Source organism: Sander lucioperca, chromosome 22 (genome assembly GCF_008315115.2).
Source record: "Sander lucioperca isolate FBNREF2018 chromosome 22, SLUC_FBN_1.2, whole genome shotgun sequence".
Lineage (NCBI taxonomy): Eukaryota > Metazoa > Chordata > Actinopteri > Perciformes > Percidae > Sander > Sander lucioperca.
The window spans coordinates 7722473-7739241 of record NC_050194.1 but is presented as its reverse complement, the minus strand read 5'-3'; the positions used below and the strand labels follow the sequence as shown (position 1 = coordinate 7739241).

The window sequence follows — 16769 nt, the reverse complement described above, 5'->3', positions numbered from 1 at the left end:
ATCTCGTTACCCTTTCAAACAAACTCTGGAGCGGTTAGTTTGTGGTGAGAAGGTGATCTCGAATCTCCCCCTATGTGTACTCCCCAACTCTGAGCTAAATGTCTCCTGTAGTCAGGTGCGCTTTGCAATCTGCGATGCGGTAGAACATGCAAACTGTAGCAGCTTGCGGTGTTTCTTTCACAGATATATACTGCGGTCAAGCTCGCCGTCACTTGCATTTCTGTGGTCAAACCAGCCGCCGCTTAAGTTGGAGAGCAGAGCGAAGTCTCTGTGACTATCTGATTATTTAAATGAAATGAGCTGGTTTGACCACGGAGATGCAGGAAAAATGCTCTAGTCCAGAACACAGGGCCTTCTTCCTGTATTAACTTTCTTGCTCCCGCCCCAGACACATCTGAACAATAAGCAGAGTGAACGTTCTTGCGTGGTTTGCAATGATGCATTTTGGTACGCTTGGATTTTTCCAGATGTGAAACCGACTGATTTGGACCAGAGGAAACGAACTACAGGTGTGAAAATGCCCTTAATATAACAACATATCGAAAAGACAAAACTATTGTGTAGTCTAATTCCGGCATAATAGTCCCCGGCTTGTAACATTTTGAAATGCTAAGAGTTTAAAAGTCTTGGTTATGGAGTCTTAATATGATAAAGCAATTATATAATAGAGAACCAAGAAGCTGTTGACCACGATGATCAACTTTAACTCAATTTTTTTCAAGTACTTCAAATAGTTGAGTTGGAATAGAAAACAGCGGTGCTTCTGTTCACATGACAATTAAAAATCACAGCTGGTTGTTTCTAGGTTTTTGCTCCTCTGCATCAGGGGACGTTTGAATTCAGTGAATTTATCTCAACTTCTCACGTGTTGTCTTACCCCGCTACTTTGACTCTTGAGTCATTCGGAGCATGATTTTGAGGTTCAACTAATCGGTTTGCTGCTTTTAAAGACATTTTTAAAGACACCCTTGTGCTCAATGTGCACAAATATTTCCGAGAATGAGTTTCAGGGTTACTATCAGAGGCCTAGGGCTGCTCAATTATGGAAAACAAATATAACCAGGATTATTTCAGTCAATATTGAAAACTAATTTAACATGATTACTCATTGACTTCTGGAAAGATGTTGCAATTATTGAACTTAAAAAACAGTGGAAAAAGTTAAATAGATCAACAGTAAAAACACACGTACAACTGTGAACTTTGCCTTAATACTTTTCCTATTTAAACTTAATTTTTTTTCATTCAGAACACAAGAGAACAGAAGAGAAAATAAGAGTTTATTTGCAAAACGTAATGAGCTAAATAATTGTTTTTCTCGATTATTCTGTTTTTGTGATCATTGGGAGCCGGGATCATAATCACGATTAGATTTTGATTAATTGCACAGCCCTACAGAGGTTTCTCTCTCTTTGGTAAATGAATGGGTACGATAAGGTTAAATCTGAGATATTATGAAGAAGAAGCATAAGGAAGTAAGTCAAAAAGCTCTTTCTGAGCTTGGCAGTGGATATGCGTAACCATCTCATAATGCCATAATGGCCTTTGTGGGCATTCTTTGCTATCATTATGGTTACTTTAATGCTGTCAGTGTTTCAGGACACGGCCACATCAGAGCTGTTCACGTAATCACAGCCTCTCTGGGCATTATCGTCACGTTAAACAACACCTCCACAACTCTGCGTCTAATTCCAGCTCTCAACCTAACTGCAACCGTAAATCATTTTATTTGGATAAATATGGACTATTTGCCCTTGGACCATGTCCCGAATGTTCATATGTTCCTGAATTAGTAAGCGAGTGTTGCAGTGGTATTACTCACCAGTTTTTTTCTTGCCAGCGGAACCAAGTTGTCAGTATAAAAAAAACAAATGTGCAGATCTCAGTTATATTTGCTCTCTCTACAGTAGCGCCGCGGGAGCTGCTGTGAAAGCAATCCTCTGTCTAATCAGGAGAGAATATTCTGGATCACTTAGCTTTAATATTCCAGCATCTGCCAGCAGTGCAGTCAAAGGGATGCTATGGTCAGAGGAATCCTCTCAGGACTCATGATGCTCCTTTCTGATTAATGAGGACATTTAGATTGCAGCAATTGTTGCCATTTGCTTATTAGTACAGGATAAAAGTTCAGATTCAAGTTCACGTCAATGTTCTTTTAATGATAACCACAATCTACCGGGCACAATAGTATGAAACACAGTGGGATCTAAGTGGGTGTAAAATACCAGAGGATCATCATTCCTCCAGGCTAAACTTTATATAGTGTCAGCCTTGTATATTTAGTTTCTGAAATGACTGCATATTTCATGCTTTTCGGAGCAGGTTTTACAACTTAATACTGATTGTGGTTTTTTTAAATGCTCCCCCCAAATATGAGTGTGTACTTTCCAGGTCATGTATATTATCGTGTGTTCCATTAAGAAGAAGAAAAAAATGAGAAAAAGGAGCCACATTCATCAGAAGAAAATAACATCCATAATTCAAGTCACATTTTCATTATTTACAGAACAGAAATCAGAGTTGTTCTGTGGAACAAGGTGCACCATACATGTCAAATGAAATACAGGAAAAGGCAACTAAAAATAACTGCAAAACCAAATCATAATATTTGCTCGGGGCACTGTACTTGCACATACGCGTGACTGGCTGACACAAGGAAAATAGACAAGGATGATTTTTAGAATTATTTTCATAAGACCCCACTCTATTTCCCGTGAAAATATTGTATGGAGTGCATGGCGGTGAGGACATGAAGTAGGAGTGGGGAGCAGGAGGTACGGTATATGTGGAAGTTTGTTGAAGATGTTGGAGACATTCATAGTGTGTCTCCATTCGGATACTTCCGTGAGTGCACCTACATGTAGTACACTGCGTACGCTATGTATGGGCAGTGGTGGCCTACAGGTAAGAGAAGCGAGCTTGTGACGGGGAGGTCGTTGGTTCAATACCCAGAATGAGAGGATTTGGGTGGGGAAGTGAAAGCTTGTCCCTCCCTCATTACCAAAAAAAACCACTTGGTGGCCAGCAGATCAGACTTAGGACTGCATGATATGAGGAAAATGTCAAATTGCGATATGCTTCACGATATTTGAGGGAATTATCAATTTTTTCTCATTTTCATTGACACACAAATACAAATTAGATTTTTTGCAAGAATCTGTACCAAATATGTTTTCCTTTAGTCTGTAGGATAGGATCTGTAGGCCCAGGGTGTCTCTGGAGCACCACAATACTTCATTCAGAATGGTTAGACACATATTTTTCCTTTAACAAATATTGCGTCCCCCCTGCGATTTGGATATTGCACTAGTCCATATTAAGATTTCGATAAAATTGCGATTAATTGTGCAGTCCTAATCAGACCGTGGTTGTAGCTTCCAGGTATGAATGTGTAACTGTGTGAATGTGACCTGTCGTCGTCTTCGTTGCAAATGAGAATTTCTCCTCAATTGGCTTACCTGGATAAATGTTAAAGGTGCCCTGCCACACGTATTTCATTACTTTGTGGTAATGTCTGAAGGTCTACCATGGACTCTGTAACATTTTTTTGTAGAAAAAAATGTCTTGGTTACCTACCTTGTTTCAAACCATTCTAGCGTGGTATAGAAAGCCTGCAGGAAGACTCAGCTTGAATAAGCTAAGCTGCTTGACTCTGATTGGCTAACAGCTAGCCAATGAGAGCCTGGATATCAGCATCCTTTACACAGCGCAACTGGGTGAGCTCATGAATAGTAATGAGCTCAGGCAACACCATGTCAGACTGAACAGCTTTTGTAATTGGCCTGATTTCTCCACTTATTTCTTTTCAGTGGCTAGAGCTGACAGAGGAGGTAGCAGTTCATTTTCACATTCACGACATAACACAAACACATATGGACCTAACATATTTCAAAAAATACAAGGAAAAACGGTTTTGTGCGGCAGGACACCTTTAAATATTTAGGAAATATAAATGAAATAGATAAATGTACTCACTTGTGTAGTGCTTAAATTTCGACAGGGTGGTGGTGTCTCAAATTGCGCACGGCCGTTATGCACTGATTGGCAATGACTCTTCTTTTTCTGTCTAATGGAAAATTGCAGCTGGGCGGAACATTACCGCCACCTATTGTCATCTGCCAACACAATGATACCGGCTTGTTTTCTTACTACCTGACGGCAGTCAAAATTAACACCATCTACTAGCCAAATGCTGGTAAAATATGCAAGTGGCTGGTAGATTTGCATCACTCATCAGCCAAAAAAAACCCAATGGTAATCTATTGAGTGGCTGGTGAAATTTGAACATTCAGTAGCCATTTGGCTGGTGGACGAAATAATTAATTTTGAACCCTGCACATGTACATATATTACATTTTTATAGTAATATTGTGTTTTGCCGTTTCAATAATAACCGCTGCAGCTTCCTCACCACACACATTCACAAGTTTAAAAATATGTCTGTGGTCCCGTAGCCTCCGCTCCGTATCAAAGACGGCAAACGTGGAGTGCGAGTATTGTCCAGCGTTACACACTCATTTTTTTGACCGTTTTGAGTGTAGCATCCAGGTACTCTCAGTGCACTGCATGTGGCCATACTTCATCAGTTTGAACGCTCTATGGACTCAAAACAGCAAGTGTAAGTACAGAAGTGCGTGATTTGAAAGACAACAATTATCTCTTTATCTGCTCATGAATAGCTGAACAGTTGAGTTAGCATTTCTGAGCACTGAATAAACAATTAAAATTGTTTATAAAATACTATAACGGGGGTCAGGAACCTTTTTTTCATGTGAAGTGCTATTTTAAAATGTTCTTGTTAATCAGTGTGCCATATCAGTACGTAGCCATCATCTATCGAGCCGGCTTGAGCATTTTTTCCTTAGAGTACTAGCACATCAGAGGCAGAGTAGGGCGGGTCTTCGCGGATTGGAAAAGTGAAATAGGTCATTTGCCATGCAGATCGGAACATTTCCAAAAAAAACTCTCTTGCTCACTTGTTGCTAGTGAGCCATTGGTTGAGGTGCCTAGAGTAACTAACTCTTGCACTATAATATAGCGGGGAGCAGATATAAGGATTTTGTAGTCAACAACTCACCGTGTGAAGCATCTGTATCTTTTGTTAAAGCAGGTGATATATGACTAACAATATAAAATAACAAGTAGTTGTAACTGTATAACATTATGTCTTCATATTTTACATGACTATGAAGTATGACATAGGATTTTGTTTCTGTTGTTGTCCTACTGCTTCCATAGTCAGGAATGAACCTTTAAGTGCAATGTGTGAGTTTTGATCACGTTTATTAACGGTTAAAAAAAAATTTTGTACACATGTATAAACAGTTCATAGATACATAATCCATTAGGGCACTCTCGGAGAGTGCAAACCTCCTTCAAGGCATGCCCTATCTCACAATGTTAATGCAGTTGGACCTTTCCCTGTTGGGAACACATTATTCCGACACCACATGAATGCAGCAAAAATGCCCTATCTCACAATGTTAACGAAAGTGACAAATACTGTAGTTTGTATATGTGCCCAGTGATTCGGATCCGCCCCAAAATGTATTAGGTTTTCCCTTGGCCCATGCTTTACCCTCCCACCAAGTTTCATGAAATTTGGGCCAGTAGTTTTTCCGTAATACTGCTCACAGACAGACAAAAATGTATTCAGAAAAAACAATGACATTCCAAACAGTTCACATACTTTTTCTTGCCACTGTATAAAAAATTGTCCGTTTGTATAGCATTAAACATGATTACAGCTATGTTATACCGCCTTAGTAGTCATTCGTTAACGTCAATTCATGGCGTATAAACGTTAATGTTCATACGCCAGTTACAGATGCTTCATAGGGGAAGTTATAGCTGTTGACAAATTAAACACTTCAAATCAGTTTAGAATCAGAATCAGAATCAGAAAAAGCTTTATTGCCAAGTACGTTTACACACACAAGGAATTTGTCCTGGTGCTGTAGGTGCATGTCACATTAAAGCAACACGCACAGACACACCGAGTCGCCATATTCGGCGCCAAAACAACTCTCTCTTAACTCTCACAGGGACAATACAGCATGACATGAGGAGAGGAGAGGGAAAAAAAGCAACTCTCAGACTATCCTCATAAAGATAAGAACAGTTTGGGGACAGGAAAAAAAAAACACCTCAGCACATAAGCACACAAACAGTACATTTGCACTGCTGAACATAACATAACATAACATAACATAACATAAATGTACAGTTGCACATTTGGCTGCGAAGGCGTGGGACTGGGGAGAGGGTAGGATGGGGGAGTTTGGCCTGCTGAGAAACGCACAGCCCGGCAGTCCCACTAGTGTCCCAGTCCGCAGAATGTTATAGCGAAAACACAGCACGTTGCCATGGTGACACCCTTGAACAGTCCAGAACCGATACGACAATCAACAGGCAGTGGGTAAGACGGGGGAGGAAAGATAACAGCAGACAACACAAGACAAGATAGCAAGCAGGGTAGGCCTGGGAGGGAGAGGGAGAAAGACACTTACCACAGTGTTACAAAGTTGCGAGCAGATACATATTTTAATGTGCAGCTTCTACGTGCAAAATAGGGGCAGTTAAAGTGGAGTATGACTAATTAGAACAGAGATCCAAATGACATGTAATGGAGATGTACCGCTACAAAACTGACAAAAATGGCTGAGTCTGTGGTGTCGACAGCTATATTACATTCATTTTGGGCTATGGGGCATTCAAAGGTGTCTACATATTTTGACCGTTGCAAAGGCCGCACAGCAGACCCAAGCTATCAGCCATGTTTATAAAGCAGCACGTACCTGGCAGGCAGCGCTGCCATTCATCCTGACAACTCGGCCGGGACAAGACTGATGGAGTGCCGACAGGGTGGATGGATGGGCGCGGAGGGAAGGAAGGAAAGAAAGAAAGACGGAAGGTGCGGAGGCTGGCACTGCCAGATGGGTGGAGGAGAGGAGAAGGAGAAAGGTGTGTAAACTGGCAGCGGACGGACAGATGGTGAAGTGCCATGTGGGGTTTGCGCAAGGTGTGCAGGGTCAGTAAAGGAGAGTATAATGGGGTGTAGGTTGACACCGATGGTCGTCCTGCGCGCCTCAGGCCTCCCCTGCTCCAATGATAACTTGCGGTTTTCAAAGTGTTCCTCGGAGCCACAAAGAGGCCTAAGAAATGGCCGGCGCTTGGCAAGTGGTGGACTGTTCCATCACAAACCGGGAACCTGGGACCCTTGCTCTTGGAGAAGGAAATGTCTCTAAACCATAGCCCCCAGTTTACTCTGGCAGCGCTCTGGAAACCAAGACATTTTATATGCATAGCTTTAACATCGGCTTTTGGAAACAGAGCAGATGATAGACGAGGGCGGAAAGCCACCTGCTGGTAAAAGGAACACCGGGCTTGTAAAAGGGCGCACATTACCCTTCGTTTGTGACTTGTTATACCAATTAAAGGATTTGGGAATCAATTAGGCGAATTTAGTTGTGAGATTGTTCTCAATCGGCCGCTCTTTAGTTCTGTTTTGATCCCAGCGAGGCCGTAACTTGCGTCTCTGGTTTTTGCTTAAACGGTCCAGAACACGACATAAACACCACAGATTACAAAATGGGCCCTGTTAAGATCCGGCATAGGCCACACCCCTCCCCCCCTCCGCCCACACACACACACACACACACACACACACACACACACACACACACACACATATTTCAAAAAGGTAGATTTGTCCCCCTCAAAAAATATTAAAGACAACCCACTCCCCAAAAGATGTAAAAATAACTGTTCAGGGGGCTCAAAACATGTATCCTTACCTGTAAATATTTGTTTCCCAATGTTTTCAGACACCCCTGTAGTGGACCATACCGCCTTAACCTTGCAGTGAAATGAAGCTGCCTTCAAGTGCGGTCGGAAAAGTCGAGATCTATAAACGATCTGATGGAAAACAGAAACTGTGAAATATAAAGTCTACTGGCGCTACATGTTAAAGAACACGTGAAAAATGAAGATGCGATTTCACGTCTTTTATGTCGATTTCAACTTTGGAGCTTTTGGCTTTAACAAGGTTTCATTTTCGAATAGATTAGAATTAGTAGAAAAAAGTATAGAATAGAAAAAATCACTTTTTCTGGGATTTGGGGTGTTATTTTGTGTCTCTGGTACTTCCACACGCATACAAACTTTGAAAAAAAAAAACATCCATGCTGTTTTGAGTGAGATACGGGTTTCTGAATGTGTCCTGACTTCAGTCTCTGGGTGAGCTGTTCAAAATCTGCACGGCTTTCTACGTCACTAGCCGAAACGAGGGGCCTAGGGGGCTAACCGTTAGCATGCTAGCTTGTTCTCAATGGCAAAACACTGCTACAACACACACAAATTCACTCTAATCTACAAAATAAATTGTATAGCTAATTGTATTGTAACTACTTCCATGTCCCTGTTCTGCAGGTATTCCACGCAAAGTTGGAAGTGCGCCCTCATTTAGAAGAAGTCTCCCGGCTAATCTTGCCTTGTACAGGCTGAAGTTGGAGAAACAGCTAGCTAGCAATTGTGAGCTTACCTAGCTACTGCGCATGTGCGACTGCCAACAAGATGTTACAGAAGTTGAGAGGTCTCACTCTATAGCTAAAACAGAGACCTGACAAAGGGTGAAAAGAGGATCTGCAGCAATGGGCAGTACAACAAAATATGGTGTTTTTTGAAAATTATCCATGTAAACTTATTCTGGTACAATCTCAAATTACAATTATGAACCTGAAAATGAGCATAATATAGCCACTTTAAGCTTATTAGTCTGTACCCATTACATTTGTTGTTATACTGGCAGCCTTTCATTTTTTACCTTTGATTGCATCTTATCATTTATCTTTTTTTCTACACATTTCTTATTTGTCAGTCGTTCCAGAAAAATGCGGAGTTTTTTTGTGCTTGTTGCGGGCAAAAATCCTTGATTATGCTGCACGTTTTCTTAAAAAATGCGATGGAATATGCGGGATAATTATGCAATTGTATGCGATGAAATTGCAGGAACTTGCAAAAACTGCGGTTTCATCATGGCTTCATCGCGGGGTTTGCAGCTTTTCGATGATGTTCACGTCGCGTAATTACATCACTTCATAACATAACAAAAGGGGGGATTATGAAATCATGCAAGCCCCACATATTTTGCGCAGAAATCGGCAATTTATGTGGCGAAAGAGCGGCGTATTTGAGAAAATTCAGCCCCCGCATAAATATGCGGACTTTGGCTGATTATGCATTGAATTATGCGATCGCATAATCACGTTTTTTCTGGAGGGACTGATTTGTCACTATGGTGACTGTTTAAAATATAAAGAATAAATTGCCATTATGCAAACGTGACATGTCTGGGAAATTTACTTGATGTTTTATTCTTTTATTGATCGACTTATTCTTTCATGAAATTGGGATTTATTCTTCTAACCTGAACTGTGATTGTAAAAATCACTCAACTCAAGACCCACTTTCTGCTGCGCTCCGACGTCACGTAGTCCATTTAAAAAGGTCCAGGTCAGGTCCTCCCTTTCGTCGAAGTCAATCTGTAGAAATGATCCTTGTCTAACACCTTCAACTTCCTGTCTCTGCTATCATTTTCCTTAACCCCTCCGCCCCTCAGTATCACCGCCGTCTCCCTCGTCTCCTCCCTCCCCCGCCTTCACCTCCTTCATACTCTAACCTAATCCGTCCTAAGTGTTTACAGACCACTCGGTTTTTCAAAAGGGGGTCAGCTGGTCTTTCTCAAACAAGCCCATCTGAAACAGATGAGTGGCGCTGGTAGCACTAGAGTTTAGAGAAGCATGTTTAGTGTAGGTTTGGTAGACTGAAACATGTGCTGGTCAAATCAGAGTTCAGAAAATGGGCAGTGAATGCTTTTCCATCCTTTAAAAAAACAGCAAATAGTGCGTTGCCTCATGAAATCGGCATTCTAACATGCTCACAGAGGCAACATCCTGATGTTAACAATGTTCGACATGCAGGATTAGTATGTTAGCATGCTAACGTTTGCTAATTAGCACTAAATACAAAGTATAGCTGAGGGTGATTAAAGGAAATGCCATTAGTTTTGTTGGATTTTGGTTACAAACCAAATTGTTTACACATTTAAATGTTTACCTGATGATAGCACTTGGTCAGGATTGGTCAGATATCCAAAACTATTAAAATGTGCCTGTGAAGAACCAGAATGTCCAAATTCTATGAAATTACATCATACCTCATGTTGGTGACAAAGGAAAGGTCAGGGGATCCTTGAAGCCACTGAGGTTCATCCTCTGGGGACCATACATGTTCAAAGTGTACCTCCAATCCATTTAGTAGATTGTTGCAATGTTTCACTGGATAATTCACAAACTGTACCTTCTGGTAGCTCTCAGTGACAAGTCATCTGTCATCATCAGAGGATCATCTGTCATTAGGATTCATCCTCTGAGGACCACGGACGTCTGTACAGACGATCATGTTAATCCATCTAATACTGAATTTCATGAGCTATCTAACTCTGGACCAAAGTGATAGACAGATGACTTTCCCATAGATTGAAACTGCATTCTTAATTATGTTTCAAGGGAAAACCCTATTTTTTTGTGAAACGGTCAATTTAAACACGTGGCTAACTTTGTGAAGTGAAACGAAGCTACTCGTTTAGGTTTAGAAAAAAGTCGCAGTTTGGGTTGAAATAAGTGTTTGTTTTGTAACTCAGTTTATGAATGTAGGTAAAGTACGTTACGTAGGTTAAGTCTGTTGCGTAAACGAGTCAACGCTGACTTTTGGTTTCACACGGGACACGAACAGCAGTCACATGGGTGAAAGTCCCGCGTTTGTTTGACTCCTTCATTTACTCCAGTTTTTCTTCGGGCCGAATTTGATTAGAAACGTATTTGTGATATGTCAAAGACAAACGTAATCCGGGACACAATATTTTTCCTCCACAACATGCCATCCCCTGCCATGCAGCTAACATGAATTTAAAAAAAGCATTAATGTTCAGTCAACATTTAACTGGGAAATACAAATGAATGGTAAAGAATTGAAGAAAGAATGGGAATGCGGCACAACCATGACACAACCTTTTTTTTAATCTTGAATTGTAGAGTTCTGGCACATATTGTGTTCTTTAGGATAAAACCTAGCCATCATCTAACATAAAATTTCTAGGACAGGTGTTTCAAATCATTGAGTTCACCAGGCAATCAATGTGAACATAGATATAGATTCTGGACCCATGGGTAGAAGAAGGCAAGATGTTCCCTAGAATTTGAAATAACGAGATTTCATCGGAGTTATTAGTAACGTGGCTTCCATTGAGATGTCTAGCCGCGAGCCAGCGCCTTAACAAAATAGATGTGCATATTTCTTTAGCCATTTAAAAAAAATAATTAAACTAAACTAAGATGGGACAAAGGTCAAACGATAGGTTTGGGAGTGGGTTAAAAGCAGGGAGGAGTGAGAAATTGGTGGATCATACAAGCAAACAAGGAACATAAGGTGAGAAAGGTTACGTTAGGGAGAGTGAGAAAGAGAAAGTGGGGTCCAAAGAAAGAGGTAGGGGTGGTGTGTGTGTGTGTGTGTGTGTGTGTGTGCGTGTGTGTGTGTGTGTGTTCAACTTGTGGAAGCAATGTATGTTTTTCTGTCAGATCCGCGGATAAATTCTGGGACAGCGAGAAGGGAGGAAACGGATCGTCGGTGGGATGGGACAGGATTAAACGGACAAGTGTGGAATCTGGGGGTCAAGGCTAAGATTTAGGTCATTACCCTTGAACGTAGATCACAGGAATGTCTTTCGGCCTGTGGGGGTTGTCTCTATGTTTGTGTGTGCTTGACAGAGAGAAATGAGGACACACACACACATATTGAAGTATTGTGGGAAGCAAAGTTCGAGTCTTCATGCCTTGCCTAGGTACACAAACTTTGCTTGATTGACTCTCATTTGAACCGAAAGCTCCGACACACACACATGCAGAGATACATATGAGCTCAACTAACAGACATACACACATTTTGGTCAAAATCCCACACAGCCAAAAAATTCTTTGCATTAAGACAAAGCTGACTTATGTAAACACATCAAACAAAACCCAGAGCGCCGTCTCTATCAGTGTTTATTTTTAGAGGACAAGAATCACTCAGACATGTTTGAGAAGCCCTACATTCAATCACCCTGTCATCTGAAGCCAACTCCCCCTCTGCTGCATCTGTCCTTATCTACAATATCTCTCTTTTTTACGAAAAAAAATGTCACTGCAGTCTCTCAGTCTTTCCCCACTCCTTTCATCTCAGTATCGAGATCATTGGACTCTACTTAACTGGCATAAATCAGCTGGTGGCCGCCTAGATATTGTGCACACACATCCATGCACTACAAACCCCCTAAACTCTCTTTCCAGGTTACCTCTCCGCCCGCCAGGCACAGCAGTGTAATTTATGAGCTGTAATTATGGAGGTGTCAAAGAAACAGAAACAGTCCTGCTCCATGTTGTGGTCAGGACTTCCTGTTTTTTGCCCCCCTGACCTTGTTGGTTGACCTATTTCTCTTAATTAAAGCAACAGTGTGTAAGAATTGGTATTTTTGGGGGGTTTTGGTGCCAGATTAGTTGTCATAAATATGGACAGCTGTACACGTGCATTTGTCATGATTACGTTACTCATCTACTACTATTACTTTTATCTAAACGCTTACTATTACTTATCTATTACTAGTGAGTCGACAACTTTGCTAACACAGCCAAACGACAGGCAAGTGCAACAAAACAAGCCAGGGGATATTACTGACCAGTCCAACAGCAACATGGCCAGTTTGCCGTCTGTCTTGCAACCTTTTTATTTAGCGAAGTTCACGCCAACGACTAAAAGCCAGTCTGAGGTTAACTCTTGCTCGGTCACTCATTTCTTTTCTCTTCTTAGCTTCCTCAACATCCTCTTCGGCAGCCCCGGTTCTAGACTGCTTTGAATGTAAGAGATGTTGGGTGGGCAACAACAACTACTGTTAATTTACGATTTTTCCTGGCTGATAATTGGCTTTTGGGGGGGGGGGTCTGGGGTCCTCCCCCAGGAAATTTTGAGGTCAAACACCTAATTTCCTGCATTCTGATACATTTTTATGCAAAGATTTATGGTGAAAATGTCTTTATTTTTGTGAAGTAAAATACAGGTGACAATTGAAAATATAAATATATAATGTAATGCCTTAATGGGGCTTTTACTATTAGTGTATTCGGATCAGGGACCTGGCCCGGATCTGAGTACACTTGACCCCAAGTCCAGCGCTTGATAACACACAAAGTCAAATAAATAATGTTCTTTATTTTAAAAGCTTGTTGGGAATCCTTGACTTTGACCGACCACATTATTTTCTTTCTGTGCACACAAGCTCTTTGAATATAAAACCATGAATAAATATCAACGGTTGTCTATATTAGTGGGACATAATGTAAAACAATTATTCTACAAAATCATTTGTCTGGAACTATTGTTATATCTTTATAGGTAGAGCTGCCAGACGTATGGGGGTGTTCAATTTCTACTGTGTGAAGGACCAAGCAGTAAGGCACGAGGAGTCGCAGGTTAAGTTCCAGGAAGTAAGAATTTTATTTATCCAAAAAATACCAATTCAAGCGGTTTACAAACACTAATGAAGATAAAGTTTGGGGCCATAAAAGAGGTCAACTAAACAGGACGTAACTAAAGCTCTTAAAGGACAATTCCGGCGCAAAATGAACCTAGGGGTTAATAACATATGTGTACCGAGTCGACTGTTTTCTGGGATGTTTTCATGGTAATCAAATGTGTATCTAGCTTCAGCTAGCTTTAGCACGAACCGGTGATTAGCTTACAACGCTTGTATTCGGGGCACTTGGAAAGTAAAAACAAATCACTATTTTATACCACTAACAAGGCTCAAAATAGCACAACACTTCAACGGTAGCATACACTTTGTAAGTGTACAGACGTTTTATTAAAAAGAGTTCATAAAGACAGTAGCATTCTCGTATACAGGCGGCTGCCGTCTTGGGAGCTACTGTCTTTCTAAACTATTTTTAATAGTTATAGTAATAACTTTCTAATCACCGGTTCGCGCTAAAGCTAGCTGAAGCTAGCTGAAGCTAGAGACACATTCGATTAGCATGAAAACATATCCCAGAGAACGCTCGACACGGTACACATATGTTATTAACCTCTAGGGTAATTTTACGCCAGAATTGTCCTTTAACGCAAATAAATAAATATACAAGTGACCTAACAAAGCAAAAACATAGGGGACATATATACTGGTTTATCAGACTAACAGTTCTGACAAACAGGGGAAAATAACAAAACATTACTAATTAAACTACAAATAAAAATCTAAACAAAACTCTTAAACCAACAAATGTTAATTTAGTTAACATTAACCAAAAAAAAATACTTAATATATAATGTATATGAAGCAAAAAGTAATGTAAAGAATGTATGAAGCCCCCCCATGACATTGCGAGTAGTGGTAGTGTCCAATTAGGCCACCTCCCCTATTAAGCAGCTCTCGTTCCAGGTGCCACCATTTTGCCCAGCAGACTCCATGGAACCATCTTTGGAGTGTGGAAGCTCCAAAATTGGTGAGCTTAACAGAAATAAGGGTTCTAAGTAAGAAACAGACAATAAAAATTTAACTAAATGCACTCTAGAAAAGATACTTTGGTACTGTCAATAAATAAGGTTATTAATTATAAAATTATTGAAACAAATGCATGTATGTATAATGTGTCTGATAAATTATACGAACCAATCTTAAGAAAAGAGAACTATGAGCCAAAGAAAATAAAGTGTGGGTGCAAGAGGTTACCACTTTTTAAGATGGCTGTGTGACCATCACACATGCCAAAAATGCATGCTTGGTGGTATCAAGATGATCTTTGGATAAAAGTGTCATCCCCAGACAAATGTGATGTTTGTATGTGTCCACACTGATGTTGAAACTGGATGTTATTAAGGCAAACCTTACTCCAAAACCCCTTTTCTCTCTCTTGTTATTTCTCTGAACGTGCTTTCTCAGTCGCTTGGCGAACACAGCCCAATGAGCAAGAACCCAGAATCCTCCCAGGGGTCACTGTCGGCATGGAGATCAGGATCACAGACTGGCCACTGACACAGCCAATTACAAACCAGGTCTTGCAGAAGGATGGCACTGGAGAGGAACATCAAACAGTGGCTGAATGGTCAGGTTGGTGCTGAATTTGAAAATATGAAGTACCCTCCTGCTGCTGTTTAGACACATCAGTATCTGAAGTGGTCTACAGGAAATTTACTTCATGCATCTGTGTAGCCACATGGGTCTGGGTGACGTAAATGTTGTCATCTTCTTGTGAGCCAAAAATGTGTGTGCGTGGAACATATTTGCATACACAGATACCCAATGTGTCTGTTTTAGAGTTCTTATCAGGGCCTTTTACAATGCAATCAGCTAGTGGCAAGTTGGTTAGAGGTCCCAAGCTGGAGAATCTGTGCAAGGGCATTTAAGCAACTAATTTACAGGATGGTGGAGCGATGCTTAAAGGTAAGGTCTAATCAGTTTGCTGATGAATGGGACTGGCCAATCTTGAAAAAAGGTCCACCCTAAGGAGTACTGATAGAAAACTCTCCAAGGTCTTTGAATTCCACAGGAATACATCTTTATGTTTTGGCCAATCAGAATCAGCTTTATTGGCCAAGTAAGTGTGTACACAATAAGGAATTTGACTTAAGGCAGTATATACAGCGTGCCTATATTTATATGGACTGTGATGAAATGTACATGTAAAAATGTATATACCATAAACAGGCAAAGTCAAGTACAGTGGATGTTTGGGGCAACAGGGTTATTTACACTATATATGACTGATGTTAAGTGTTCATCAGAGTGACGGCCTGCGGAAGGAAACTGTTCTTGTGTCTGGTTTTGGTGTACAGTGATCTGTGGCTCCTACCAGAGGCGAGAAGTTTGAATAGATTGTGTCCAGGGTGTGATGGATCTGTAGTGATGTTACCTGCCCGTTCCCTGACTTTGGCGTTGTACGAGTCCTAAATGGAGGGCATGCTGGCACAAATGATTGTTTTTCCAGAAAAGGCATCTACTTTTAGACATTTAGACATAAAGGTCCATTACATTTCCTGAATAGCTCATTTACTTTGGATGCATTTAGTTTCTGTTAACACAATTAACATTGGGCTTGAGCTACAAACTAAAGAGAGATTATTCACACACAAAGTGTGTTGGAAATTATGGCTGGGTATATATTTTTCTTTTACAGATAGAAGTTTCTGTTAGCAAAAATATACTTTGTCTAAAGCCTTGCTCAGAACATTAACATGTTCCCGCTGGTCACCTAGTATTTACCATGAACCACAAAGGGGGGTTTCAAAGGATCAAGGCCAGCTGGGGACTTTGGTTGCATTTTGTTCCCCTTATTTCCTGTAACTCACTCTTTTGGCTACTGTCAATAAAAAATATATAAAATAGCCCTAAAAACAACTGTAAGTTAACAAAAAGGAAGCCACACTCCTTGAAAAGTTCAATGTTGGCTAAGAAAACACAGCTGTACAAAATTTACATTTTATAAAATAGTCTCGTTTAGTCAATACAAAGGAGAATTGAGATCCAATGCTCGATTGGAAGGTGCACAGAATCAAACAGTACCTATCCGGTTGTGAGGGAAATGTCATGATGTTTTTGAGACGAGAACAGATGCCCTAATAAATGGAGACTTGTATAACATTATACTGGCGACCTGTCACGGCCTACAGCAACAGTTGTCTGG

General features: G+C 40.7%; 1 protein-coding gene across 2 annotated transcripts in view; it reads left to right on the top strand.

Moving 5' to 3' along the window:
* The window catches only part of LOC116046871 (bone morphogenetic protein 2-like), a 267629-nt gene that overhangs the window by 92813 nt on the left and 158047 nt on the right, over window positions 1-16769 (top strand). Inside the window, exons 1-2 of one of the 2 annotated variants that reach the window (XM_035997194.1) lie at window positions 14463-14591; window positions 15029-15196. In XM_035997194.1, the coding sequence (XP_035853087.1) occupies window positions 14555-14591; window positions 15029-15196 (205 nt within the window). In that variant the 5' untranslated portion in view covers window positions 14463-14554. Of the gene's footprint in view, window positions 1-14462; window positions 14592-15028; window positions 15197-16769 lie in introns of those variants that run through there. The other variant, XM_035997195.1, reaches the window with a different exon arrangement.